Source organism: Convolutriloba macropyga, unplaced genomic scaffold (assembly GCF_964194025.1).
Source record: "Convolutriloba macropyga unplaced genomic scaffold, txConMacr16.3 SCAFFOLD_410, whole genome shotgun sequence".
NCBI classification, from domain to species: Eukaryota; Metazoa; Xenacoelomorpha; order Acoela; family Convolutidae; genus Convolutriloba; species Convolutriloba macropyga.
In genome coordinates, this window is record NW_027451467.1 from 105,153 (window position 1) to 132,759 (window position 27,607).

The 27,607-nt window shown below is 32.6% G+C and overlaps 1 protein-coding gene across 1 annotated transcript; it reads right to left on the reverse strand.

Moving 5' to 3' along the window:
- Nucleotides 1–2: 2 nt before the first annotated feature.
- LOC142356718 (cytochrome P450 4C1-like) lies at nt 3–27,521 on the reverse strand. Its single transcript, XM_075408525.1, has 4 exons — nt 27,327–27,521; nt 23,820–24,051; nt 15,789–15,982; nt 3–145 (listed from the first exon to the last, which is right to left on the reverse strand). The coding sequence occupies exons 1-4, from the start codon at nt 27,460–27,462 to the stop codon at nt 3–5; spliced, it is 705 nt and encodes a 234-aa protein (XP_075264640.1). The 5' UTR covers nt 27,463–27,521.
- Nucleotides 27,522–27,607: the final 86 nt, after the last annotated feature.

A 27,607-nucleotide genomic window follows, 5' to 3' on the forward strand; every position in this document is an offset into this window, starting at 1 on the left:
CTTCACAGGATGATTATTTGTCCGGAAACCGCAAAATCCTCTGCTTCACTATCTGATACCATGTCAAAGTTCTTCCCAATTGAAGCAATCACTGTGTTTTCTTCCAGAATAGCGATTTTCTGACCAATCCAATAACGAAGTCCAGCTGAAATAACTAATGATTAATCTTGCCCCAGTCCAAACCTAGACTTACGAAAAAACTGAAATAATTTAGTGGAGGGGTGCATCATTTACCAAAATTACACAGTCAAGCGTCTAAGTTAAGGTCCTGTAAAATTCTTTTCATGGGTTGAGCAAAAGTCTTTTCAAAGGAATTTATGGCCGAGCATGGTCTTTTCATGGATTGAGCAGTCTTTTCATAAATCTTCTTGTTTCTGCAACTTTAGAAAAAAGATTTTCGTACAGTGCTGCAAATATGGAGCAAGACGAAAAAGCATTGCACCACTGTAGTCAAAATTAAGACACAGTTGGAATACGGCCCAAGGTCTGAACAAATTTTACAATTCTTAAGATAGAGGAGTTTAGCTGAACTATACTACCACATTACTTGATTGAATGAAGCTAAGTAGCCTAATTCTAATGAATTTCATCCCATTAACCATGATGAAAATGTGCCGTTGCTCAGTAGTTTTCCCTTGCAAAATTATGAGTTAGGATTTTTTAAAAATAATGCACATTAATAACAGAATGATGCTTCTTCTTAAGGAGCATAAATGCTGACTACATTATATGAAATAATAGGCAAAAAAATGTACGTAAAACTTTGAGGTGACAATTTAGACTCATGAAATGACTTTATCTCAACCCATGGTTTCAGAAAACATTTGACCTGGTCAAAAATACCCCTGAAATAGAAATTTTTGACATAGGATCTGACTGTTGCTCGACGCAATTTTTACTCCTAAATATTTGTGGTCAAGGAAATGTCCACAGCCCAGTTTGCGACAACCAGATCTCCAACTTCACTTTTGGGTCAAGAAAACGTCCAGAAGGAAACAATTTAGGTCAAGCAAATGTCCAAGTGATTAATTAGGTCTAAAAAATTTCTTTTTATAGCACTTTTGGCTCCAGCTTGGTCTATTCATACCTTTTTTGGTTGAGCATGGCCTTTTCATAGGTGGAACTCTAGAAAAATGTGATGATTTTCGATGAATTTGCATATATAGGTCCGATAATCGAAAGGATATTGACATTACCGGACCACACAAAAGTTGATTTGTCCATACTAAATAGACGCACAAGGGGAAAAATTAAACTGTCAGGAAACATGAATGACCAGACAAAAGTCTGGACCTAGGCCACTATGAACTCACAAATTTCTGGACATAGGTAAATTTGACTGCACAAAAGTCTGGAAAATGTTTGAAAATGTTTGTTTGCGCAAAGATCTAAACATAGGGAACCTTGAATGCACAAAAATTTTGAAAAATAAACCGACAAAACAGTTGAGCTCATGCTTGCTTTAGAATTTCTACTAGAGTACTGACTCAAGTGAAAACTTTTACGCCGAAAGCGTCAATTCACTTGAGTACAAAAGTGACAAAACTTAAGACAGAGACAGCGTCGCATCTTATATTTTGCCTTATATTGAAAACATTTGCGTTTAAAACTATAGAAATTGCCGAGGAAGCAACAAATCAAATATCTAAATTTATAGAAAATGTTGAGAGCGTAGGGAGATAACCACTCGCATTTTTCAATTAGGCTTGACAGCAGGATTGTTATTTCTATCTGAAAAATTTGATACCAGAGCATGCAACACTATAGTTATAACATTTCAGGATTCCTAATCTTATTAGAGCAAAAGCAAAGAAAACAAAGAGAACAAGGAGATATGGAGAAAGTTATTTAAGTCACTGATTATACAGGTTCAGATATTTTTGGACAAATCAATTGAAAAAAGACTTCCAAATGGGCAAAGAAAGAGTTCAAGCATTTCAAAGTAAACTGACAGCTACAAATTTTCCAAAACAAGTAAATGTTTTTAAAAATTCAATTTACATAATTCAATTCACAGATACATTTGGTCAAAGAAAAGAATTTGAATCATGGACTTGTCTATTTTCATTATGAACATTTGGTGGATGACTAAAAACTGTTGAATAAGACCTTAATCTTGCCAACTCTTGCAAGACTTACTGGCATCATTAGGAATTGAAGTAGACAAGTATACCTAATGGAGGAGGAAACATGTTTTGAAACGAAAAGCTTTTGCTACTAAGATAATTGCGCTGATTTGATATTTTCTTCAAGTGGATAATCTCAGTTCAATTTTACAACAGAAAAATGAAGCAATATGTTTGTGCAATATGTTGAGCAAAATTCAGGGGCTTTTCTGAATACCTTACTTTTTTTGTTTCAGTTCTTCAAAAATTGTGCAAAACAAAGCTAGATGAACTATGTAATCCCTTCTAATTGCCACAAAATATTATGGTGAATTATTTTTCTGTAAATTAAAAAAATGCAAGGGTTTTTCATGTATTATATTGTGTAACCAGTCTTTGGGTTTGATGATTTTATCTGGAAACGAGTATAAAAGCATGTTTGTACCATTTAAATCGCAATTACACCAATACTTTACAGTGTTTTGTAATTGGCAATTTTTGAACAAAAATTGTGCTGAATACAGCTGAAAAAAACTACAAATGGCGAACGAACAAAAAACTTGTGTAACAGTTGCTTTAAACAAATGAGGCATTGCATCACTGACAACTGAAGTGAGCACGTGAAAATGCAACAGGAGATCAATTTTGAGAAGTGATTTTTTATCTGGATAATGACAGTGGTTTGACATAATTGTCAGCGTGCTAAACTCATTAGCAGGTTACCTAGGGAGACTGAAACAAGATTTTTACAGACAAAAATTGTCTGGAAATATTTTAAGTTAACCAAAAATTATTGACAAATTTTGCTCATAATATAACTGACTTAAATTAAACTGCTGCCAAACATTGAATTGAACGCTTTTTGTTTAATTTGGATGGAAGCTTTCTTTTGCAACCTATATCATAATGGCAAGTATGTGATTGTTCATTTTCTGTCAAAAAAGCATGAAAACAAGCCGGATGCAATTACTCGGCGATGGTACATTTCAAAGTACATTTTTTGCCGAAAAGTTGTTACACTTTTTTTTAGCAAAACCGATTCCAAACACAATTAGATTATGTATGAATCAATTAACAGTCAAATGAATTAACACAACAAGAAGGAAAAATGCTTTATACAAATGAGATGTGGCATCACTAAGAGCTAAAGTTGACAAATACAACTATGATTGCAGCAAAAGTTTGGGGGAAAAAGTGATTGTTATTCAATTAACGGCACTGCTGCTTCAAGTGGCTATTCTCAACCGTTGTCAAAATTTTAAATCATCAATTACTGAAAATCTTCTAACTCAAGACGAAATTAACATGTTTAAAGAGATAAACCGGTATAAAACTAGTGAAGAAATAACTTTAAAGTATTCGCAAAAACATGTAAAGATTTTGGAACATTCTTTCAATATATTTGCTAATATAAAGGAAAAAATGTATAAACTCAATCCCCTAATTTTTATTAGTTTACCAGAATTCAGTTTTGGTTGTTAATTAAAGGTAAGCGGTGCTGCCTTAGATACCGACAAAATGAAAATGGAATATACGTAAAATTGATGGTTTGAATGAATGGTATAGAAAAAAATTGAGTGATTATTAAACAGAATTTTTGTTTGTGCTCAAGTATAATTCTTCTTTCCATTTTTAAAAATCTTTCACCAATTGTCGCGCCCTTTAAGGCTAGAGCTACAGATAATGGAGCTTTTGAAATTGATATGCCCATGTTGCAACTTGCTATTGCAACTTTTTTCCAAAATAAATTATTTGTGCCTTTATTTAGAGTTTTGAAGAAATCCTTCTGTCCTACTGTTTCCTTTGTTTTATCAGATACTATCATTGAGTTTTATTAATTTACAATTTGTAGATGCACTTTTTTGCATATTTTGTGGTTTTAGGGTTGCGGGACCCACCACTATGTGAAGTTATTGCATCATTGTTCTTAGTTTTACCACTATTCCTTTCGCCTATACAATATGATTAAGTTTTAAAGATTTGTGATTCGTTCATTTTATTGAGGACAAAAATTAATGTCGATATTAATGTTTTAAAGATTTGTGATTCGTTCATTTTATTGCGGATAAAAATTAATGTCGATATTACTGTTTTAAAGATTTGTGATTCGTTCATTTTATTGAGGATAAAAATTAATGTCGATATTACTGTTTTAAAGATTTGTGATTCGTTCATTTTATTGAGGATAAAAATTAATGTCGATATTACTGTTTTAAAGACTTGTGATTCGTTCATTTTATTGAGGATAAAAATTAATGTCGATATTACTGTTTTAAAGATTTGTGATTCGTTCATTTTATTGAGGATAAAAATTAATGTCGATATTACTGTGTTAAAGATTTGTGATTCGTTCATTTTATTGAGGATAAAAATTAATGTCGATATTACTGTTTTAAAGATTTGTGATTCGTTCATTTTATTGGGGACAAAAATTGATGTCGATATTAATGTTTTAAAGATTTGTGATTCGTTCATTTTATTGAGGATAAAAATTAATGTCGATATTACTGTTTTAAAGATTTGTGATTCGTTCATTTTATTGAGGATAAAAATTAATGTCGATATTACTGTTTTAAAGATTTGTGATTCGTTCATTTTATTGAGGATAAAAATTAATGTCGATATTACTGTTTTAAAGATTTGTGATTCGTTCATTTTATTGAGGATAAAAATTAATGTCGATATTACTGTTTTAAAGATTTGTGATTCGTTCATTTTATTGAGGATAAAAATTAATGTCGATATTACTGTTTTAAAGATTTGTGATTCGTTCATTTTATTGAGGATAAAAATTAATGTCGATATTACTGTTTTAAAGATTTGTGATTCGTTCATTTTATTGAGGATAAAAATTAATGTCGATATTACTGTTTTAAAGATTTGTGATTCGTTCATTTTATTGAGGATAAAAATTAATGTCGATATTACTGTTTTAAAGATTTGTGATTCGTTCATTTTATTGAGGATAAAAATTAATGTCGATATTACTGTTTTAAAGATTTGTGATTCGTTCATTTTATTGAGGATAAAAATTAATGTCGATATTACTGTTTTAAAGATTTGTGATTCGTTCATTTTATTGAGGATAAAAATTAATGTCGATATTACTGTTTTAAAGATTTGTGATTCGTTCATTTTTTTGAGGATAAAAATTAATGTCGATATTAGTGTTCTGCAAAACGTTTGGTTGAATCTTTTTAGTGTAAAAACCATTGGATTTTGATTTTCCTAATCTTTTTATGTTCATAAAAACATTTAACTAAATAACTGTATTCTTTATTATAAAGATTATTGTCTTTTAAAGATGATTTGTTATACAGAGGGTTAAGCTTTTCACTAAACCCTTTTTTTAATAAAAAGCAATTGAGGAAACTCTATTTATTTATTTCTTTAAATCAAACTAAATGCTTTGAAAATGTTCCACATACTGTAGTTGTTGTCAAAGCTGTTGGTATAGAATATGGTATTCCAATTCCTTTTAATGCCATTTTTCATGATTTTGAAGCCGTGGCTTCAAAATCATGAAAAATGTATTATTTTTCCTCTTGTTTTATCCTCTTGTTTAAATGTATTATTTCCCCTCTTGTTTGAAATACACCCCTGTATAGTACAATGTATAAAGGCACAAATAGTTATATTTCCTGATATTATCACCAAAAGTATTACCAATCTGGATTAAAAATTTTTTCCAGCTTCATTTATTGATTTTGATAAACAGTTAATTTAATTAGTGTATGCTCATTGATTTAAGATAGGGATAGAGGTGAACGAATAATTTTTTGTTTTTAATTCACCAATTATAACTTTTTGAAATGTTTTTTTTTTACATAATTCATCTAAAAAAACTTATTAATATGTTAATTTTATTCTCAAAAGATAATAACCTTCTATCACAATCTTCTTTGTTTACATCTTCAATTTCAATAGCAATAAGTGGGTGTAAATTTTCAAAAAAGAACTTATTTTTCCAATAAAAATTATTGTTATTGTCCAAGAAGAGTCGGCATTGTCAGCTTGCTTGTTGGTTGTTGATTTTTTTGTTGGGCAATGCTCCTTGCATTTGTTTTAAGATTAATATCAAGTGATTCTAAAACTTTTTAAATAAAACTCGTCGTGATTCAAATTGTTGTGATTCTAAAACTTTTTAAATAAAACTACGTCGTGATTCAAATTGTTGAAAACAGTTTTTTTAATCACTGTATATTCAGTTTTATTCAATCTTGAGTTCATTGAATAAAATTCGGATTATCTTTTTATGAAAATTACTACCTCTATCAAACCATGCTTTTTTTAAAATTTTATCTCCGGCAACACTGTTTTGAACGTATTTGATTCAAAGATAACCGATTTGTTCTTTAAAGGTAATGCCCAAATATATTTGCTAAGTATAACAGAACCTGTTAATTTTTTGTGGTTGTTCTTGTTTTTACTTAAATAGGACCTATAAATGATTTCTGCAGCCCTGTCTTATCTCTATATAAAGTTATTATTTTCTGTCCTCTAAAAATTGTCATTTGAGGAAAAATTATTTCATTGACCGGTTGTTCTTGACGGTTTCATCTGCGACGCAATTTTACCAATTTGTTTTGTTTTTTTATATCTAAATACCATAAAGAAAAACAAAATTATCCAATTGTTCTTGAGTAAACAATTTCATTGATATTATATCTCTCCATCAAGTCCAGCTATTGTGTCTAGTAAACTGAGTTGTAGCCTGCCTACTAAATTTTTTGCATGCTTTTTGTTTGTGGTAAACAAGTCAATAGAGTTAAATTCTTCCTTTCATTTTTGATATACAGTATCTTTACTGCTGGATGATCTTGTTATAGAAATTTGTGCTAAGCATCCAATATCTCTTGATCTATTACTTCTAGTATCTTTTTTGTGTGTTTCTAATATTCATTGAAAATTCTTTTTTTCCCGCCGTGTATCTAGTTCATTTATATCTTTGTATGCGTTCAATATGTTAAACCTTTGAAGAAAGTATAGATGCTATCTCTTACTTTATACAATAAGGTTCTAGAGATACGTCTACTTCATTCATTTTAAATCTATTTGAAGATGCTTCAACTATTATTAACGCTATTTATTAGTTTGTTTGTTTTCTCATATCTATTAGAGTATTAACCATTTTACTGTCATCAAATGATGTACCATCTTTAAAATCTGGTAATATTAAGTGTAAAGGAAAATCTAATTATTTTAAAGCTGTAGTGCTATCTTGTTTAAACTTGCGGTGTTGGTTTTTGTTTCTTATCGTTCCAATTGGTTAGAGAAGAAGTTCGAAAGGTCGTAGCTAACGTTTTCAGAGAAACTGTTATGGTCTAACCGGCTTCGACACTTTCTGCTTGCACTTTTCTACTTAATTTTTTGTTTTTGCCTGTATTTAATGATGTTTACATAGCTATAAGACTTATTGTAATGTCCTATTGATGACTTGTGATTGACAAACTTTTTTGTTTACCCATTGAGGCATAATTAACGTAATAATTGAGCTCTGTTAAAAAATATTGTAATTAATGGCTGTTATGACTTTAAAAATAATTTTTCGATTTTTTTTGAACAAAAACACATCTTTAACATTTTGGTGAACTGTAAGTCAGTCTCAGTAGTGCCAAAAACTCCGTCCTTTCTACTGCAAATACAAATAATCTGGTTAGCCATTTTATTTTCTAACCATTAGTTTTATTACTTCGATGCCACGAATTCTCATAAATTTGAAAAAAAACTTTTTTGACATTTTTTGTGGCTTTGGTTCCTTTTATCACATTATCCTAATATTGATATTTCCCATTATATGAAGAACACGTTCAATGCATTCTAGATAAAATTTCGGGAAAAAAAATTTAGAATAATAGGATTTCAAAGGGAACCAAAATTATGAAGAAATTATCAAAAAATTTCTCAAAAATTTATGAAAACTTGTGGCATCGAAGTCTTTAAACCAATAGTTAGAAGATAATGAAGCTAATCAGATTTGTTTTGATTGCAGCAGCAGAAGGATGCATTTTCATTACAGAGGTTGACTAACAATTCACGAAAATAAGTTTAAGATTGGTTTATGTCAAAAAAAAAATTCCCAAAAAATGTTTTAAAAGTCTGAACAGCCATTAGTTGTCTCCTCAAAGCGCTAGAAAGGTTCACTTAATGATCCGTAGGAAACCCATTGCAATTTTAGGCGACTTATCTATGCCATAAGGCTCCAATGTTATACAAAATCTCAAAAAGGAAGTCAAAATTCTCACAGTCGAAGCCACAATAGCATGAGCGATTCCTTGAAAACAAATATTTTGTTCATTGGGCACCATTTGATTGTAAAGGAGTTTAGTTAGTAAAGGAACCCCGACATGAAAAGTGTGACTGGTCTCAATGAGATTTCGAACTTTTTTTGATAGTAAACTCCCCTATGAGACCAGAACTAGCCTTTTTATCGCCTTTCGTCTTTGGCAACCCAAAATTGTTTCATTGTGTAGCGTGAAATACAATTTTGAATTAAAATTTTCATAGAAAAGATCCTAATTGGAACAAAAATTACATTAAAAGTGAACAAAATCATGCCAAATATCCCGTGTTCACACAAAATTTTAAACCTCGATAACTCCTCGAAGAAAATGAAATAAAAAAAATCTTTTTAATTCCATATTCTGCGCTTGAAGGGCTTTCTTATGATATTATTCACATTTTTCTACGATTAACATATCGATCGGCCAAAATTAACCGAACAAAAAACCAATTTGAGTATATAGTTCCTCCCTCCCCAAAAATGTGTCGGAGTCGGAACAATAATGCTTATAATGGCCTGTAATGCCACCAAGAAGATGAAGATTGTCAGAACAACAAAGAGGCAAGTGCATAGTTTTCACCTTGAAATTAAATGCTGGAACAATAAGCATTTATAAATTTTTCTATCGATATCAGATTTTACATTTGATTGCCTCTTTCAGCCTTATCAAACATTTTTGTGGCCTTTGTGTTTAGTAGCTTAAAAGCTGGGGCTGAAAAAATTCTTCAAAAATTAGTTCCTTTTGCAGGATTTGTAACATATGTGGGCGCTTGAGAAATAGACAAACCCTGTTTCAGATATCAGAGAATCCATTTCGAAGCTTATAGCATCGAAATATCATGCTAAAAAAAACGGCATGAAAAACGTCTACTTGTTACATACTAACCGATCATGCTCATAGTTTCCCAAACAGCAACAGACTTCTTTCTCAGCTATAGATTCCAACAGGTTCATTGCAACATTATTATATTTCATCATAGACACAAGCTCCGGTCCAGATTGTCAAAGTGGAATGGAATACGGGCGTGATCAACTTCCGCCTCTGACGCCACTTGTCACCTTTGCTTGTCAGCAATCCAGTTCTATAGAGTCAAATATATTGTGAGATCGTTGTGAGAGTCAAATCGTTGTGAGATCAGAAAGAGTTTCTATGTAAGAAATCGTCAAGATATGCACGAACTTAAGTAAGATAACGAATCAATAAAGGCAACTTTTTGTTATGTAATCCTTGATATTTTAACAGACGTTGCGATATTAAAATCGTCTTGCAAGATCTCGCGGGATTAACATGCTGTCTCGGCTAGTGTTGTAAGATCTTGCCATCAACTATAAATTAGGTTCTTTACCAAAGATCTTATCAAGACACGTCCAGAGTTTTCATGAGCACTCAACAAAATCTTGATAAAGATCCTTTTTTTCACGGAAATTAATAACTTGCATCACTTCGTTACGTTACCGGAGTGAAATTATCACATTTAAAGGTCGAGTAAATTTACTACGATTAGTAATTGTATTCCGTTTTGCAATTTCCAGAGAATTCTAAGCAATCTCCCCCCCCCCCCCCACACACACACACCCTCTCCTAGTAGCTATAATAAATCGTTCGCTACACATTCTAGCTGATTAATTGAAAAAAGGAGAACTAACTAGCCCTAACCACAAGGGTGAATAAACTGATAGAAGGGTGATTTAATTCTCAGAATAATTGGGGGGGACTTGAGAATCTGGGCTGTAAATGCCCCTTTGGTGATAATAACAATTGATTGGGCGCCAAACAACATACAAAATTCCATTGTACGTACTTCAATCCCCACTAAACAACGTTAACTAATTTTTACTGTTTTTAGAGAATAAAACCGATTTCTCCAATCAACGGCTTTCCTTGTCAACCTAAAACAATTGCGCTCAATTGGGTCGATTGTAGCCTGGAACTATTAGCGACGGAGGTCAAACACACCAAAGTTTTCACAGTTAATTCGATCAAGATGAAAATTAAGAGATAGACTTATTTTAAGTTGTCCAAGGTAGGCCAGTTAAAGTGATATCCCGTCCACGTTCACCTAATTTCATCCACAATGAATGAGAAGCATGACTAAGGGCATTGTGAGAAGAAATCAATATGCGCAAACTAGGGGGGTTGGGCAAACACAAAAAATCAAGCTACAAAACCAGTGCAAAAACCAGACTGCTTCTAGTAGTTCTCTTGACTTCAAAATGAACTGAAGTGATCAGTTTTTTTGGCGATATCATTACCTTTTCGTTATCAAAGTTTTTCAGAGTTTGCTCAATTTGTGCTCAAAGTTGTGAAAGTGCCGCAATTTTTCCTTACCTTTTGAAATTTCACAAAAAATTGGTCACAAATTGCTTTTTTAACTGGTATCTTAAATTCCAGCAATCAAGTGGCCAAAAATTTTTCTCTGAATTAGAATATATATTAGGGTAACATATTTTAGGGGGCCAAGATAGTAAATTTTTAATATGTCTCTCCAGAGACTGTTTATCAAAGACTGTAACAGTTGTATCGACGAGTAAATAAAAAGAAAGTGACTGAGCAGGGGCTCTATCTGCAGTCGGCTAGGTATATTCATTCGGTGTTCGCACTTTTAACAACTGCAATTTTTTACATTCAAACTTAATAAATAAGTAGACAAAACAACTGAGAGCAAAAAAGACCGCGAAGAATCAAGCGAGAAGTCTTGGCTAGAGTGAGAGTTGAACGGTAATTGCGAAATTTACGTTAATAGTCTTCGGGCGTCTTCGCAACTGTGTTTTTGGTTAACAATTCGAGCAAAAACTCCATTGATATCAACTTTTGTTTCCTTTTCCAAATAGGTTTAACTGGCCGTGGAAGAACGGACGACAGATTAGCTGAAAAAGCTACGTTAACCTGAACACTAAAACCGCTGAAAACTTGGCAGACGCAGCATAAAAATGAAGGATGGAGCTTCTCCTTCTTTTTTCATTTCAGTGGAGTGTCAAAGATTAGTTAAGTAAATTGAAAGAAGGAAGGTGCAAATTGTCACTTTATTCACGCGTTGACAACTATATGCCAGATATAAAGCTATAATTTGTTTTTTTTATATTGTTTATCAAATTTTTTCAGCTGAGCCCCGAATTGAGAAATTGCTGCTGGTTGAGCAGATTAAAACAACAGTAAGAGGTGGATACATAATGACTTCTACTTGGCCCTGAATTTACTGGGCGAGCGGTTGGCCATATACTCAAAAACTTTCTGATCAGCAGAAAAAACTCCATTGTCAGACAATTAATGAATAAAAAATCAACAGGATGGTGGTATGCTTGGCTTCGAACTGCTAATGGTAGGGTTAGTTAATTTCATTTTCACGCGGCTATCAGCTGCTCCATTTTGCGTTATTGAAACACCTGAAAAACAGCTCGTAAGTTTGCTTGTAAGAAGGAGCGCTTTGAGTGAGAAGAAAAACACACGAAAACAGATAAATTGTGCTATAGCCAAAGCGTCCTGGTACTTACAGAGTTTGGCGTTCATAGTTGGAACGTTGCTCCACATTATCGCTCCACACAACTATGCTCACGGCTACTATATTGTGTTCTTTTCGATTGCTAGTCATATGTTTCGTCTGTTGTTTTGTCCAAGGTTTCCAGCTACAGCTGCACTTGCTTTTTGTTGTTGATCCATTTTTTCTATTTAAAAAATTCCCATGTCTTTTACTGAATTCAGACTGATTTCTGATCAATGCAGGAATACAACTAACGATATTGAATTTGAGAAGGCACAAAAGTTGTTCACTCTTTTTATCTTATCTTTCAAAAATTTGAGCTGTTGAAAACGACACGTGTCTATGATGCACAAGTTTTCTATTTCAGTGTAAAACGTAGTCATGTGTACTTTAGAAAGTTTTTAACGGGTACTGTCGTTTGTTTTGTCCATTAATTCTACAGTAGACTGTATTTTGTGTTTAGTTGCTAAACTAACAAACCAGTTGGTTAGTGTAATCTAATTGCTCTTTTCTCGAACTTTCTGGACCTTGTGGAATCTTGGTTTTGCAGGCAAATTCTCAGGTCTCTTCTTTGGATGATCTGTACTTTGTTGATAATGAGTTGTTTGAATGTTGTTATCAAGCAGGCATTCAAGTACAAAAGCAGAGCTGGGTTCCAAGAATTATATACAACAAGAAGACTTTCTTCATTGATGTTTAGATTGCTAAGTGCCAAGAATTGAATTAACTTACAGCTTGTTCTCATTACTAGGTCAATGCAATGGTTGTTCTGTTTCAAACAAGAATTGAGAGTCATAAACTGAAATATTATCCAGTGTGTTTTTCGATGGGAACTTATTTTAGGTTTAGATTAAGCTCAGTTTGTTTCTTAGATGGGCTTTGTGAGATCATATTTGGAGTTTTATTATAAATTTGAAATGGTCATATCAGTCTAGGAGACTACTTAGATATAATTGCAGATGCTTTCGATACAGTTGAGTTGATCGGGATCTGTCCTACAAAAAAAAGTCACCAAACTCTCAGATCTCTGCTTCCAGCTTTGACAAGCAGCTAATGTGTACATGTAAAAAAATGGATAGAATTACGCTTTCTTGAGATACTTCGGCTGTCGGGTCAAAACTATCACTAACAGTAAAAATTATATTGACGTTTATGTTATTTTGGTACAGGAACGAATTTCTCCACTTAATAAAATAATTCATGAATCTGTAGTCTGTGGATCAATGCTAAAGGCTATACAGCATCGAAGGTTTGTTGACATCCAAGCAAATTAAAGCAACAATTTGAAAGCACTGGAAGGCTTGATTGATGTGCTGAGTGAAATTTTTAAAGTTACCTCTGTTGCAGAAATGTTTCTTGTAATGCAACAATTAATTTCTTGGGATATACGAGTTAACAAATGAGCTAGAAATTATGAGATAAGCTAGGGCTTTAGACTTCTGAGGTAATTCTTTGAGGGGTTGGTAACTTTATTTGTCTGGCATTGGGCATGCCTTTCTCAATTTTCTCAATATCTCATCAATTTCATTTTTTCTTATCTCAATTTCAATCCGCTTAGTACAAAAATTATTTCCAAAAGCGCCTCAGTTTCATTTTTAATGATTTTAGAGTGTTGCGCAATTTTCAATAATACTGTTAAGTGTATTGTCATGATGTATCTACTTTTAGCAAATGCTTGAGCATGTTCCTTTTTTCTTGATCTGTGACTACCAAGCACTTTTTAGAAGTTAAATTTGAGTAATCGTCAGTTTCTGGTATTGGCTTGTTGTTGGTCGTTATTTTATGCTGATTGCCGGAGAACTTTGCCCCATTGACAGCACATTCCAGAAATGTTTGAATTTTTGGCCTCCGATTGCCTATTTAATTGTACACATTCTGCAGAAAATTTCTCAGTTCCTAAGGGTCATCTTCAATCGCAATTTTAAGCTCTCCCCTCTATCTTTTTCTCAATTTTAACGCCAATTCTAATTTGAGCTCTCTTTTCGCCCTTTTCTTCAATGTTTTCACTTTTTGTGTCTCAGCGCTGTAATGAAACTTTTTCTTTTTCACTTAAGAGTCCTCTTTAAAGTTTGGTATTATTTCAAGTAGACTACAGCTCAAACTATTTAGGTCATATGACTGAAAAAGGTAGTTGTTAAAAAAATCAAACATGGGCTTTGTCAGTTAGACTTGAAAACTTTTCACCAATTTTAGAAACGTAGCAGCATTTTTTTTCTTGTGACAGAGATTTAAAATCACCAGAAACAAAATCTTTTTTCAATTTTTTTGAGATTATTGTTTCCAGTGATAGTACATTTTCAGGTTAATTGTACACTGACATTATCCAAAATCCTCAAAAATGGGGTAAAGATGCATAGTTTTAGTACCTCTAGAGATTTTCAGCTGCAACCGTTATCCGTTTCAAATGCCTCTTATCGCTTTATAACGCAGTTATTCGCTTCTAAATTAACAGTTCATGATGTTCATCGGTTAATTTGTATTGCTGCATTTCTTTACTTTATAAGCGCCAAATGCATCTTTGTCATTTTCTGCTTGGAAACATTCAGACAGCTTTTTTTCTCACCATGATAATTCCATGGCAAATATTTGAGTTTATCAACTTGAGGTTAAACTTCGGCTGTTTATTATGCTGACTGGCAGCATTGATTTAACAGGCTCAGCATTACCTGTTTTAATGTTACGGTGTAATTTTTAATCATCAACGGTTTCGTTGAAATTGTGGTTGAGCTGTTGAAGACAAAATTAAATTGTTCACTGTAGGGCATCTGCTTCAGAACTGTTCGCATTCTGCCTAAATCGTCAGGTACTACAATAACTATTTTTACAGTTGACGGCAGTAGTTCACTGTGTGCTGTTGGTTTTAAATTGTTGGCTACACCTGAGATTCTATTTTTTTCTTTTTTTTGGGGCCTGCGCTAATTTTTGCTGATAGGCCGGAAAGCCGCGATAAGCTGTCGCATGGGAGCCCCAGAAGTTTTAGCATTAAACGTTTTTGTTTGAAGTGTCAGCATGTACAAAAACTGTGTTTAAAACAATGTGCAGGCAAGCGCTGAAAGCTTTGAATTCCATTGTTGCATTAACTTACCGACTGGCGTACATTCCAAAGAATTTTCATTGACTAAACAGAAAACTAGACCTAGAACGGATTATGAGTGGATTGAGAAAACCATTTAGAAAAAAATCCGATCCAAAAAATCGAAAGAAACAGTAAAAATCAAAGTGAAATTGCCGCATGTGAACAAAAAACCACTAACGAGAAAGCGAATTTTTGTTCAAACACCGTTTTCTCACTCTACTTTATATTTAGAGCTAGAAAATTTCACGCCGCAAAACCACTCGCTTTTTCGCTCCACTTCCTGTTTCGGCGTGACCAAAATCACTACTCCAATTTGACTTCAGAAATCATGAAAATGTGTGAACAGATCTTAAAAAAAAGACAGCGCCCCAAAACAATTCAAATTTTTTGAATTGTAAAAAAAAATAGGAGCGCTATAATAGCCGGCTGAGAAGATGAGGGCGGCTATTAATCACCCAATACCTATTCAAATCTCCCTCATGGCTGATGCATTAATTTATGATTTAGCAATATCGGAAAAATCTTGTTTTAGAAACAAGGGAGCTGAAAAGAAACAAAATTTGATTTATTTTGTGCACCGATCTCTTCAACGACAACATAATCTTCAAATAAGATTGATATTTTATTCAAAGCATTTTTTAAACTGAAATTTCGTTTTTTCTTAATCTTTTAATTTTTCTTTTGGGATGGATGTTGTTTTTCCCGTGGAAGTTTTATTGAACCGAAAAGCGAAGGCCAAAGCAAAGGCTAAGAGAATTTATCTAGTACAAAAATATTTCAGATGCAAATAAAAGAATGAATGAGACTCTGCAAAAAGAGAATTGAACCAACGTGAACTTGCTTACCCAGCATACTCATTGTCTCCCAAATGTCAACAAACTCTTCTCTATCAGCCTTGGATTCTATTATATCCAGAGCCACTTTTGTGTGTTTCATCATGGACACAAAACTCCGATCCAGAATGTCAAAGTGAAATGCTGGTGTGATCAATTTCCTCCTGTGACGCCACTTCTCACCGTTGCTTGTTAGTAATCCAGTTCTGGAATATCTTTTATTTATATTAGAAATAATTCAGCTAAAACTTTATTTGAAGTCCCAATTTTATCTTTTTTTCTTTCGTGTCCCCAAGCTGTTTGGAGAGGTGCATATTATTTGCTGACCCCAGGCTCATTTGTCATATTTTTACGCAACCATTTTCTAACTAACGACACGCGTTCTGCGCTTGGGGGGCACAAAAGGAAAATCCCATTCAGCCGATTGAGACCGGTTATAATACGCCGGGAACTTGAAGCTGGTGTTGGCAAAAAGTGCACTTATTTATCCGTTTGCATTTACAGATTTTGTGCCTGTTTATTATGACATTCTAAGAGATCAACATTTTTCTTCAGAGCAAACAGACTGCGTTTTTCCGTTAATGTTTGAAATTCGGTCCGTGGATAATCTCCTTTGTAGTTAGGATGATAAAACTTTTCTAATCTATTCATAAATTTTTAAAGAAATTTAACGATTTTAAAGGCAGATTAATTTTGTATAACGATTTTGTAACCCTGTAACAATTTCGAAAATGCCTCTTAATAACTATTGCGGGCGAAGAAAAGAAGGAAACTTTATCATTATCGTGAGAAAATCCAGTGTTAGACATATTGCTATACGCACACAAAAAAATCAATTAGCAACAGGTAACTCGCTGAAATACTTCATTTATCCCCTATATTAACAAGGATGCTCGTTAATGTGCGTTCGCACATGATGTTCCGACCCGAGTTCATCTAAATTTTTGACTCAATGTCAATGATGAGATAATTAAAAATAGATGTTTGAGTTTAAAAAAAACGTCACAAAACCGAACTACTAATTGAATTGCACGAAACCATGCCTCATTACAGCGCTCACAAGATCTGCCATTAGAAAGACTACGAAAAAAAACAAACAGCAAAAAAAGCAAAAACAAAAATTTTTCAGCGAAGGTGCTAAAAGAAGAGAAAAAGAAACACAAATATTGACCTCCCACAAAACTTTTATGAAAATTCATATTGTCCAACAAACAAAACATCAGTTACCACATTATAACAATGGAAAAATAGTTTTTTGAATTACAAGTAATTGGATGGAAGCTCTCAATGATGAGATTAAATCACAAGTTTACGAAAAGATTAAAAACTGAAAAGTAAAAGTAAAATCTTTGAGAGCAAACAATATAGCAAGTTTTAAAACTATTTGCAATAAACTGAGTTCCTTGAGCAACATAATTCATTCAATCTTCAATTAGAAGCTAATGAGACCAGTCAGCATTTTACGACTACATGAAGAATTTTTAAAAAAGTAAAAAAAAGCAAATTAAAAAAAATTAGGGAGAAAAGTGTCGAAGCCAATAAAAAAAAGAAACTTTTGGTATAAATTTTCTCTGATCTAATATTAATTTTTAACAGCTATGGAGTTCTTCTTTTTAAAAAAATATGACTTCAGTAAATCAACAAGTATGAACAAAATAATTAAACTACAAAATTTTTGAGGAAACACATTATATCAACGCCATTATATTCAATAGCTTTCAACGGAAAACAAAATATACGCCTATTTATGAATCAATGAGAAAGCAAGAATGTTTTTCAATCATAGCTTCCCAGGACAAAACAATAAGTCTTATGATTATGAAAACAACAACAAATATATGCAAAAACCAAAAGTTTACCAGAAAAATGCAAAAAGAATGTGTCGAAGCCATTTAAACCATAAACGTTTCTCAAAAAACTTAATCTATAATCCATTAGACGTCTTCTTTAGACCAATTGGAACCATCAATATTAAGATAATGAGACAGGATTTCAAAAGGAACCAAAAATACAAAAAAATACACAAATTTTTTTAAAAAAAATTTGAAGACCCGTGGAATTGAAGTTAAAAAAATGGTTAGCAGATATTGTTACAGAAAAATAAAAGAGAGAGAGAGAGAGGCTCCTGTCATTACTGAGACTGACTTACAACTCTAAACAAACTAAAAACAAACTAAAAATAAGTTTATTAATGCTTAGTGTCTAATTTTTTTCTAAAGTCTTAGCAGCCACTAAATTCTATAGCTCTCAATGGAAGTCATTAAATACGGTAATTTAGGCCTAGAAAAGGAGACAAAAATGTTTGTCATCTTACAGTTATCAATAAGAAATCACAATAAGTATTATGATTATGAAAACAACATCAAAGAAGACAAAAACCAAAAATTTTAGTAGAAAGATGCAATAAAATGTCGAAGCCAATTAAACCATTAACTTTTCTGTGAATACTTTATCTATGATACATTGAACGCCATTTTTAATTCTCTGAGCACTAAGAAATATCAAAATTAGGATAATCTGATAAAACTTCAAAGGGAACGAAAGTTTAAATCCTTAAACAAAAAAGATTTACAAAAACTCGTGGCATCGAAGTCATGAAACCAATAGTTAGATGATGAAACTGCTAGCCAGATTCATTTTAGTTGCAGTAGAGGAGGAGGAGGTCTTGTCATTTCTTAGATTGACCTACAGTTCACGAAAATAAGTTTAAAATTGGTTAAACTCCAAAAAAAAATCTGAAAAATTATTTAGCCCCGATAAGAATAAAAGGACGTTTCTCATCAAAATATCACCAAAAAGACATCACTATAAAACCTGTGATTTTGAAAATAACAACACATACATGCAAAAACCAAAAAATTAGTAGAAAAGTGCGAGAAGAAAGTGTCGAAGCCATTTAAACCATTAAGGTTTCTCTGAAAATTTTATCTATGTGCCATTGGATGTCTACTGCTAGCCAATCAGAACTATCAATATTTGGATAAAGAGATAAGATTTCAAATGAACCAAAATTACAAAAAAATATCCAAAAATCTTTTTTTAAAAAATATAAAAAATCGTGGCATGGAAGTCATAAACCCAATAGTTAGAAGATAAAACCGCTTACCAGATTAGTTTTGGCTGCAGTAAAAAGAAAGGGCTCCTCTCTTTTCTGAGAGTGACTTAAGGTTCATCAAAATAAATTTAATGTTGTTTAATGTTCAAAAAAAATTGAAAAATTAATTTATGTAGTCTTGACAGCCATTAGCTGTCCACTCAAAGCACTAAATAGTTTTACCTATTGCACATTGTAAAGCTGAATGCACTTTTAATTATCGAGTTTATGCCATAGGACTCATAAAAACTAAAATATCAAAAAGAAAATCGATGGAAGTCATTAAATACGGTAACTTGGGCCTAGATAAGGAGATAAAAATGTTTGTCATCTTACAGTTATCAATAAGAAATCACAATAACTCTTATGGTTATGAAAACAACATCAAAGAAGACAAAAACCAAAAATTTTAGTAGAAAGATGCAATAAAATGTCGAAGTCATTTAAGCCATAAACTTTTCTGTGAATACTTTATCTATGATTCGTTGAACGCCATTTTTAATTCTCTGAGCACTGAGAACTATCAAAATTAGGAAAATCTGATAAAATTTCAAAGGGAACAAAAGTTTAAAAAAAATCCTTAAATAAAAAAGATTTACAAAAACTCGTGGCATCGAAGTCATTAAACCAATAATTAGATGATCAAACTGCTAGCCAGATTGATTTTAGTTGCAGTAGAGGAGGAGGAGGTCTTGTCATTTCTTAGATTGACCTACAGTTCACGAAATTAAGTTTAAATTTGGTTAATCTAAAAAAAAATTCTGAAAAATTATTTAGCCCCGATAAGAATAAAAGGATGTTTCTCATCAAAATATCACCAATAATATATCACTATAAAATCTGTGATTATGAAAATAACAACACATACATGCAAAAACCAGAAAATTCGTAGAAAATTGCGAGAAGAAAGTTTCGAAGCCTTTTAAACCATAAGTGTTTCTCTGAAAATTTTATCTATGTGCCATTGGATGTCTACTGCTAGCCAATCAGAACTATCAATATTTGGATAAAGAGATAAGATTTCAAATGAACCAAAATTACAAAAAAATATCCAAAAATCTTTTTTAAAAAAATATAAAAAATCGTGGCATGGAAGTCATAAACCCAATAGTTAGAAGATAAAACCGCTTACCAGATTAGTTTTGGCTGCAGTAAAAAGAAAGGGCTCCTCTCTTTTCTGAGAGTGACTTAAGGTTCATCAAAATAAATTTAATGTTGTTTAATGTTCAAAAAAAATTGAAAAATTAATTTATGTAGTCTTGACAGCCATTAGCTGTCCACTCAAAGCACTAAATAGTTTTACCTATTGCACATTGTAAAGCTGAATGCACTTTTAATTATCGAGTTTATGCCATAGGACTCATAAAAACTAAAATATCAAAAAGAAAATCGATGGAAGTCATTAAATACGGTAACTTAGGCCTAGATAAGGAGAAAAAAATGTTTGTCATCTTACAGTTATCAATAAGAGATCACGATAAGACTTATGATTATGAAAACAACATCAAAGAAGACAAAAACCAAAAATTTTAGTAGAAAGATGCAATAAAAAGTCGAAGCCATTTAAACCATAAACTTTTCTGTGAATACTTTATCTATGATCCATTGAACGCCATTTTTAATTCTCTGAGCACTGAGAACTATCAAAATTAGGATAATCTGATAAAACTTCAAAGGGAACGAAAGTTTAAAAAAATCCTTAAATAAAAAAGATTTGCAAAAACTCGTGGCATCGAAGTCATTAAACCAATAATTAGATGATCAAACTGCTAGCCAGATTGATTTTAGTTGCAGTAGAGGAGGAGGAGGTCTTGTCATTTCTTAGATTGACCTACAGTTCAAGAAATTAAGTTTAAATTTGGTTAATCTAAAAAAAATTCTGAAAAATTATTTAGCCCCGATAAGAATAAAAGGATGTTTCTCATCAAAATATCACCAATAATATATCACTATAAAATCTGTGATTATGAAAATAACAACACATACATGCAAAAACCAGAAAATTAGTAGAAAATTGCGAGAAGAAAGTTTCGAAGCCTTTTAAACCATAAGTGTTTCTCTGAAAATTTTATCTATGTGCCATTGGATGTCTACTGCTAGCCAATCAGAACTATCATTATTTGGATAAAGAGACAAGATTTCAAATGAACCAAAATTACAAAAAATATCCGAAAATATTTTTTAAAAAATATAAAAACTCGTGGCATGGAAGTCATAAACCCAATAGTTAGAAGATAAAACCGCTTACCAGATTAGTTTTGGTTGCAGTAAAAAGAAAGAGCTCCTGTTTTTTCTGAGAGTGACTTAATGTTCATCAAAATAAATTTAATGTTGTTTAATGTTCAAAAAAAATCGAAAAATTAATTTATATAGTCTTGACAGCCATTAGCTGTCCACACAAAGCACTAAATAGTTTCACCTATTGCACATTGGAAAGCTGATTGCACTTTTAATTAGCGAGTCGTATATGCCGTAGGACTCATAAAAACTAAAATATCACAAAAGAAAATCAATGGAAGTCATTAAATACGGTAACTTAGGCCTAGATAAGGAGAAAAAAATGTTTGTCATCTTACAGTTATCAATAAGAGATCACGATAAGACTTATGATTATGAAAACAACATCAAAGAAGACAAAAACCAAAAATTTTAGTAGAAAGATGCAATAAAAAGTCGAAGCCATTTAAACCATAAACTTTTCTGTGAATACTTTATCTATGATCCATTGAACGCCATTTTTAATTCTCTGAGCACTGAGAACTATCAAAATTAGGATAATGTGATAAAACTTCAAAGGGAACGAAAGTTTAAAAAAATCCTTAAATAAAAAAGATTCACAAAAGCTCGTGACATCAAAGTCATGAAAACAATAGTTAGATGGTCAAACTGCTAGCCAGATTCATTTTAGTTGCAGTAGAGGAGGAGGAGGTCTTGTCATTTCTTAGATTGACCTACAGTTCACGAAAATAAGTTTAAATTTAGTTAATCTACAAAAAAATTCTGAAAAATTATTTATCCCCAATGAGAATAAAAGGATGTTTCTCATCAAAATATCACCAATAAGACATCACTATAAAACTTGTGATTATGAAAATAACAACAAATACATGCAAAAACCAAAAAATTAGTAGAAAAGTGCGAGAAGAAATTGTCGAAGCCTTTTAAACCATAAGTGTTTCTCTGAAAATTTTATCTATGTGCCATTGGTGTCTACTGCTAGCCAATCAGAACTATCAATATTTGGATAAAGAGATAAGATTTCAAATGAACCAAAACTACAAAAAAATATCCGAAAATCTTTTTAAAAAAATTATGAAAACTTGTGGCATGGAAGTCATAAACCCAATAGTTAGAAGATAAAACCGCTTACCAGATTATTTTTGTTTGCAGTAAAAAGAAAGGGCTCCTGTTTTTCTGAGTTTGACTTAATGTTCATCAAAATAAATTTAATGTTGTTTAATGTTCAAAAAAATCGAAAAATTATTTTATATAGTCTTGACAGCCATTAGCTGTCCACTCAAAGCACTAAATAGTTTTACCTATTGCACATTGGAAAGCTGAAAGCACTATTAATTAAAATAAAATAAAATAAAATAAAAAAAACTAAAATATCAAAAAGAAAATCAAAATTTCCTTGAAAATCTTGAGAGCTCATGAGTCGAAGACAAAAAAATCATGAGCGATTCATTGAAAACGAATTTTTTGTTAATTGAGTATCATTGGATTGCAAACAAGGTTTGTCACTAACGGAACCTCGATATGAAAATAACTAGTCTCTAAGTCACTAAAAAACAATAATAAATAAAAAAAGTTTTCTAAAATAACAGCTCTCAAAGTGAATTCGAGTTTTTTTTCATAGTAAACTTCGTCACGAGACCAGAACTAACGTTTTTATCGAGCTATTGGTAACAAAAAATTCTTTCAGTTTGTAGCGTGAAATGTAATTTTGAAATAATTTTTTTTATAGAAAAGACTTAATTTGAACAAAAATTACGATAAAAGTGAACAAAATCATGTAATTATCACTTGTTCACACAAAACTTTAAACCTCGATAACTCCTCGAAAAATACGAAATTCAAACAAATCTTTTAATTTTGAATTCTGGGCTGGACGAGTTTTTTAATGATACCTTTAAAATTTCTCTACGATGAATATATCGATCGGCCAAAATTGACTGAACAAAAAAAACCCATTTGAGTATATAGTTCCTCCCCCTACAAGTTGGGTCGGAACAATAAAAAAGTAATCGCTCTAAAGGTAAATTTGAGGAATAAAACTGCAAGATTAAGAAAGAAAGTTTATTGCAGCCAAACATACAATTGAAACTGGTTTATAGTCACTCATATTGCAATCTAGAGACGAAAGAATAATTCATTTGAAACCATTTTGTGAGAACTCTTAAATTTTCCTTGAAACTATCTAAAAGTTCTTCAACTCTAAATCTAACTCTAGATCTACAAATGTTCTAGTCAAGCCTAATACAAAAAATAAACAATGAACTTGGATTCAAATGTCATCATAGGTCAGCTCAAATTAGCTGAATGCGAAGATACTGAAAAAACTAGAAAAATCAATCAAAGTAGTACGTTGCTTTTTTCCTCAAAATGTTGTTTGTTGTCTGTATTAAATGCTACCAAAAAATGTAAGGAAACATATGCAATTTTTTTGTACGAAAAGGTATCAGAAAGAGTTAGGCTTGCACTCAATTTCGCTGTATGCAGATGCAGAATACATTTTTTTGAAGAAAATAGCGGAATTCTAAAAAATTCTGTGCAAAAACTCGCGGTCTGTTTCGCAATGGATTAAGGCGAGTAAGTGGATGCAGCGCAAAATAATTAATTCCGACCATTCCGCTCATTCTTATTAGAATGGTTTTTTTGCCAACCTTGGAGCAGGTTTAGCAACTTTGAAAGCAGCTTCAAAGAAGCAAAATGTCAGTGACACTAACCCGAGCCATGGATGAAGTAAACCATACAGAAAGGATTTCTCGGAGTGTTTGGAGGACTTTAGAATCTGAGCAGCAATTGATCCTTTTGTGATAACAACAATTGGTTGTGGCCCAAACATTAGATAAAACATTCCGTTGAACTGAACACCCAATCTGGTCAGAAAATGGATAACATCTTTTTTTACTCGGGGAATTTGAGTAATGTTTCCAATTACGGGTCGCCATTCCAATCCTGAAACGAGTTTTTTTGATGACTCGATCAGAACTGACAATTTTTCTTATTGACATTGGGCATGGATGTCAGATTGGCTCTCTCATCATTAATTCTCAATTTTCTAATGCCTCTAACCAATGTTAAAAGAATTTTCTTTGCGTAAATTTTCTATTCGATCAAATTATATATGACGCCTGGACGCCTGTATAGCCGAAAGGTGATTGAGCAGAATACAATTAACTGTTATCTAAAGTCACATTTTTTCAGAGTACTGAATGGTCGAATTTACAGGCATCACTTTGTTCGGTGCAATAAATATTTCAAAAAATGACTTTTATCTTAGAAAATATTCATAGAACAGCGTAGGAAATCTCTATCCGTAGTCACAGCTTTTCTCGACCCTCCTCGTCGGGGTAGTGGCCACCGGGAGAACGCAATAATGCAACCCGACAGCACACCACAGAAGGTAGTCAGACGACAACAATTTTACATTTGTCGTACAAACGATGCCATTTCGTTCACTTTAGATGCAAATACCAGTTTATATCAATTTGATTCTCTAGCAGTTCAATTTTCGCAATCAGTTCAGATTCCCATTTATGTCTCTCGCTGCATCTGTTAGGATCATTTTTTTAGTACCCGAAAAAATGAACTTTTTGAAATGCTGCGCCGAGCAAATTTGTCATAATAAAGCGCAATTTTATCTCAGGTTAGCATTAAAAGAGACAATACCAGCTGACACTTTTTTGTGCTATTTATAAAAAGATTATCAGTTTCTTTTAAAGTTAGTAACAAGAGTTTAGAATTTCTTCAGCGCTTTTGTATTTTATATCCAGCAAACATTTCACTATATTTGCAAACTTTCTGAGTTTCTCTGTTCTTTTCTAATATAATCTTGGTGTGTGCGTGTGTGTGTGTGTGTGTGTGTGTGTGTGTGTCCTCCTAGTTTCTTTTTATATTTCTGAGTTTTGTAGACTCAAAACTTTGTATCAGATTTAAAAATTTCCCTTCAAAATTTTAACCAATTTTGTTTCAATTAGCTATTGATCCCTTTAAACTCCTCGCCAGGAGCATAGTAAATGAGCCTATCGTAATTGAAATTCAAGGAGCCAGCCTAATGGAATCTGCAACGCATTTCGTTTTGACAGAGAGAAGGAGCAAAAACGATATTTGAAAAAAATTTTGAAATCATATTTCATATTTTTGATGTATAGGAACTCGTAGTAATAAAACCGCAACTGTTGGATCAAAAACCGTTGGTGATCCTGGTCCCAGCAAAAAAGTCTAATTCTGGTCATTATTTTTTCACCAGATGTCAACTTCTCTGTTTAAAATGAGAGATAAATTAGTGCATTTCTACTTTTCAATGAATAATGTTTTTCTTTGTAATTTCACTTAAGACATAGGAGATAAAACTTATCTGGTCAATAAGTATTTGCAATTTATCTGTTTGAAATTCAGTCAATTATTACGCATGAGTTTAGGAGGGTCACTTTATTGTTCCCTTGTCAGAAGAAAAGGAATGTAAACCGGGTTTCTAATCTACGCACTAAAAATTTCCTTTTTCCTTTTGTCCAGGCAAATGCCTAAATTGTATTTGAATTCTTCTCAAAATTAGTTGGAAGAAGAATTAGTCCAACGCTTGAGAATAACGCTTACAATCATGATCATTATTGAGATGAAGAGAATAAGAACAAGCCGCCTTAAGTATTGTTTCACAGTGAGCGACTATGCCCGCAAACGGTCTCTTTTTCGTTAACTTTTTGTCTGACCCGAGCATCAGTTATACTAATTGGCGACATGTTAGTGGCCCGTATTTGACCGTATTGTACCTAAATTAATTACGGATGTGGGCAGAAAAATTCTTTGAGAGCTGTTTCTGCCTCATTCGAGGATATGTTACTTTGCAATGCATGGTCCTTTTTGTGTCCCGTAGACCATCATGGGGATCATATTCACATGCCATGCTTTCCACTAGCAAAAATAAATTCTATTTCAGACAAAGAGGCACAAATTTTGTCCAAGATGTGATTATCTCTTAAACATTTTTTTAATCTGCATTTCATTCAATTATATTTCCTCTCTTCAGAACATACTCAAAAATATAATTCCCTATTTTGATTAGTAAGGTAGTTGTTGAGTCTATAAATTCAAGCGCAATAATAATTGGTTTTCATTAGGAAAGGCCAATTTTGAAATGCAAATTGTATTTAATAATAATAATAATTAATAATTGTGGTTTCTGCGTAATCGCAGTGGAACAGCATTAGGCCTACAGTAGCCTGTTTTCAGCTGCCCTTTTTCTTATTATTCCCCACATTTCAGACTGTTCTTTTTATGAGCAGCATTGCTCTTTTTTTGGTGACTTTAGCCACTTTTTTTGCGTCTGAAACTTTCACGTGGTACCATCATTGCAGCCAACATTGGTCAGGCTATGGTCAACCTGAAGCTATGGTTAAGTAAGAGCTTATCCTCACGCAGACAGCTTCACAGAGGCAGGGGATTGAACTCTCAATCATTGGCGTGTTAACCACACACCTTGCCTCTCGGCTATCACGCCAAGACTAATTGATTTATTTTCAGTAATATGGGCCCCTCAAAAACGATCATGTGGCTCTGCTCACTTTCTCAGGTGTCTAAATTATAAATACACGTAACTTTGCAACTAAATTTCTGAGTATATAAGTGCCTATATTGATCACTGTAAGGCCATTGCCACAAACATTGTACCTGAACCTCTATTCCAATCGGTACTCATTGTGATAGGCTATTGTTATCAACCCACAACACTGCATTTTCGATACCTCCAGGTATGGCACCGACAGCTGTTTGTTTTGATTTCCTACTTTGAGCCTGCAGCAATAGTTTTCATTGGATCTTGAGCTACTGGTCATGGTGTGCTCCGGCAATGTAAATCTATTTCTAAGTCAGTAGTTACTCTCCGAGGTCAATTTTGTTCGTGAAGGTTGGGATGTTTTTGACTTATTGCTCGAATTTTGAACACTGAATCATGAAAAATTTTTTATGAAGGCTATATAGCACTTACAGTAGATTTAATTACATTTTTCCAATTATAGATCCCACAAAAATAAATTGCACCATGATAAAAATAAATCGAGTGCCTATAAATTCAATCTCAACTAAAATGGGACTTGAATGGGAAGGAGCAGATTTTTAATACAAACTGTTTTCAGCAACAAAAGAACTCAAAATGTTCCAAATTTTGTCCAAAATGCTATGAAAATGAATTATTCATATACGGTGTGTGTCGTTGTTTTCAGTATCAATCATACCTGGTAGCTTTGAGGCAGCTTTACGAATAGCTCGGGGTTTCTGAGAATAGTGAACAACCAAGAATCTGAACAGAAGCCATGAGACGAAACTGCTCAGCAGTAGGCCACAAGCAGAGAAAATGTAGAGTAAGAACATCTTTCAACCGGCAAACGCTAAAAAATGAATTCGGAGTTACACAAGACCAGTTAGGTTTTATTGGTTTGTATAACAGCAACCTGTACAAATGAGGCAGGCTAAAGCTAAGAACGATAACAAACACGTGAACAAAGTTTATCTGATT

Excerpts from the sequence above, each read along its gene's own strand:
- LOC142356718 (XM_075408525.1), bottom strand. The coding sequence starts at position 27,462 with ATGTTCTTACTCTACATTTTCTCTGCTTGTGGCCTACTGCTGAGCAGT. Across the intron at positions 24,052-27,326 it reads AGCTGCCTCAAAGCTACCAG|GATTGGAATGGCGACCCGTA; the intron begins GTATGATTGATA and ends AACTCGTTTCAG. Across the intron at positions 146-15,788 it reads GGAGACAATGAGTATGCTGG|CTGGACTTCGTTATTGGATT; the intron begins GTAAGCAAGTTC and ends TAGTTATTTCAG.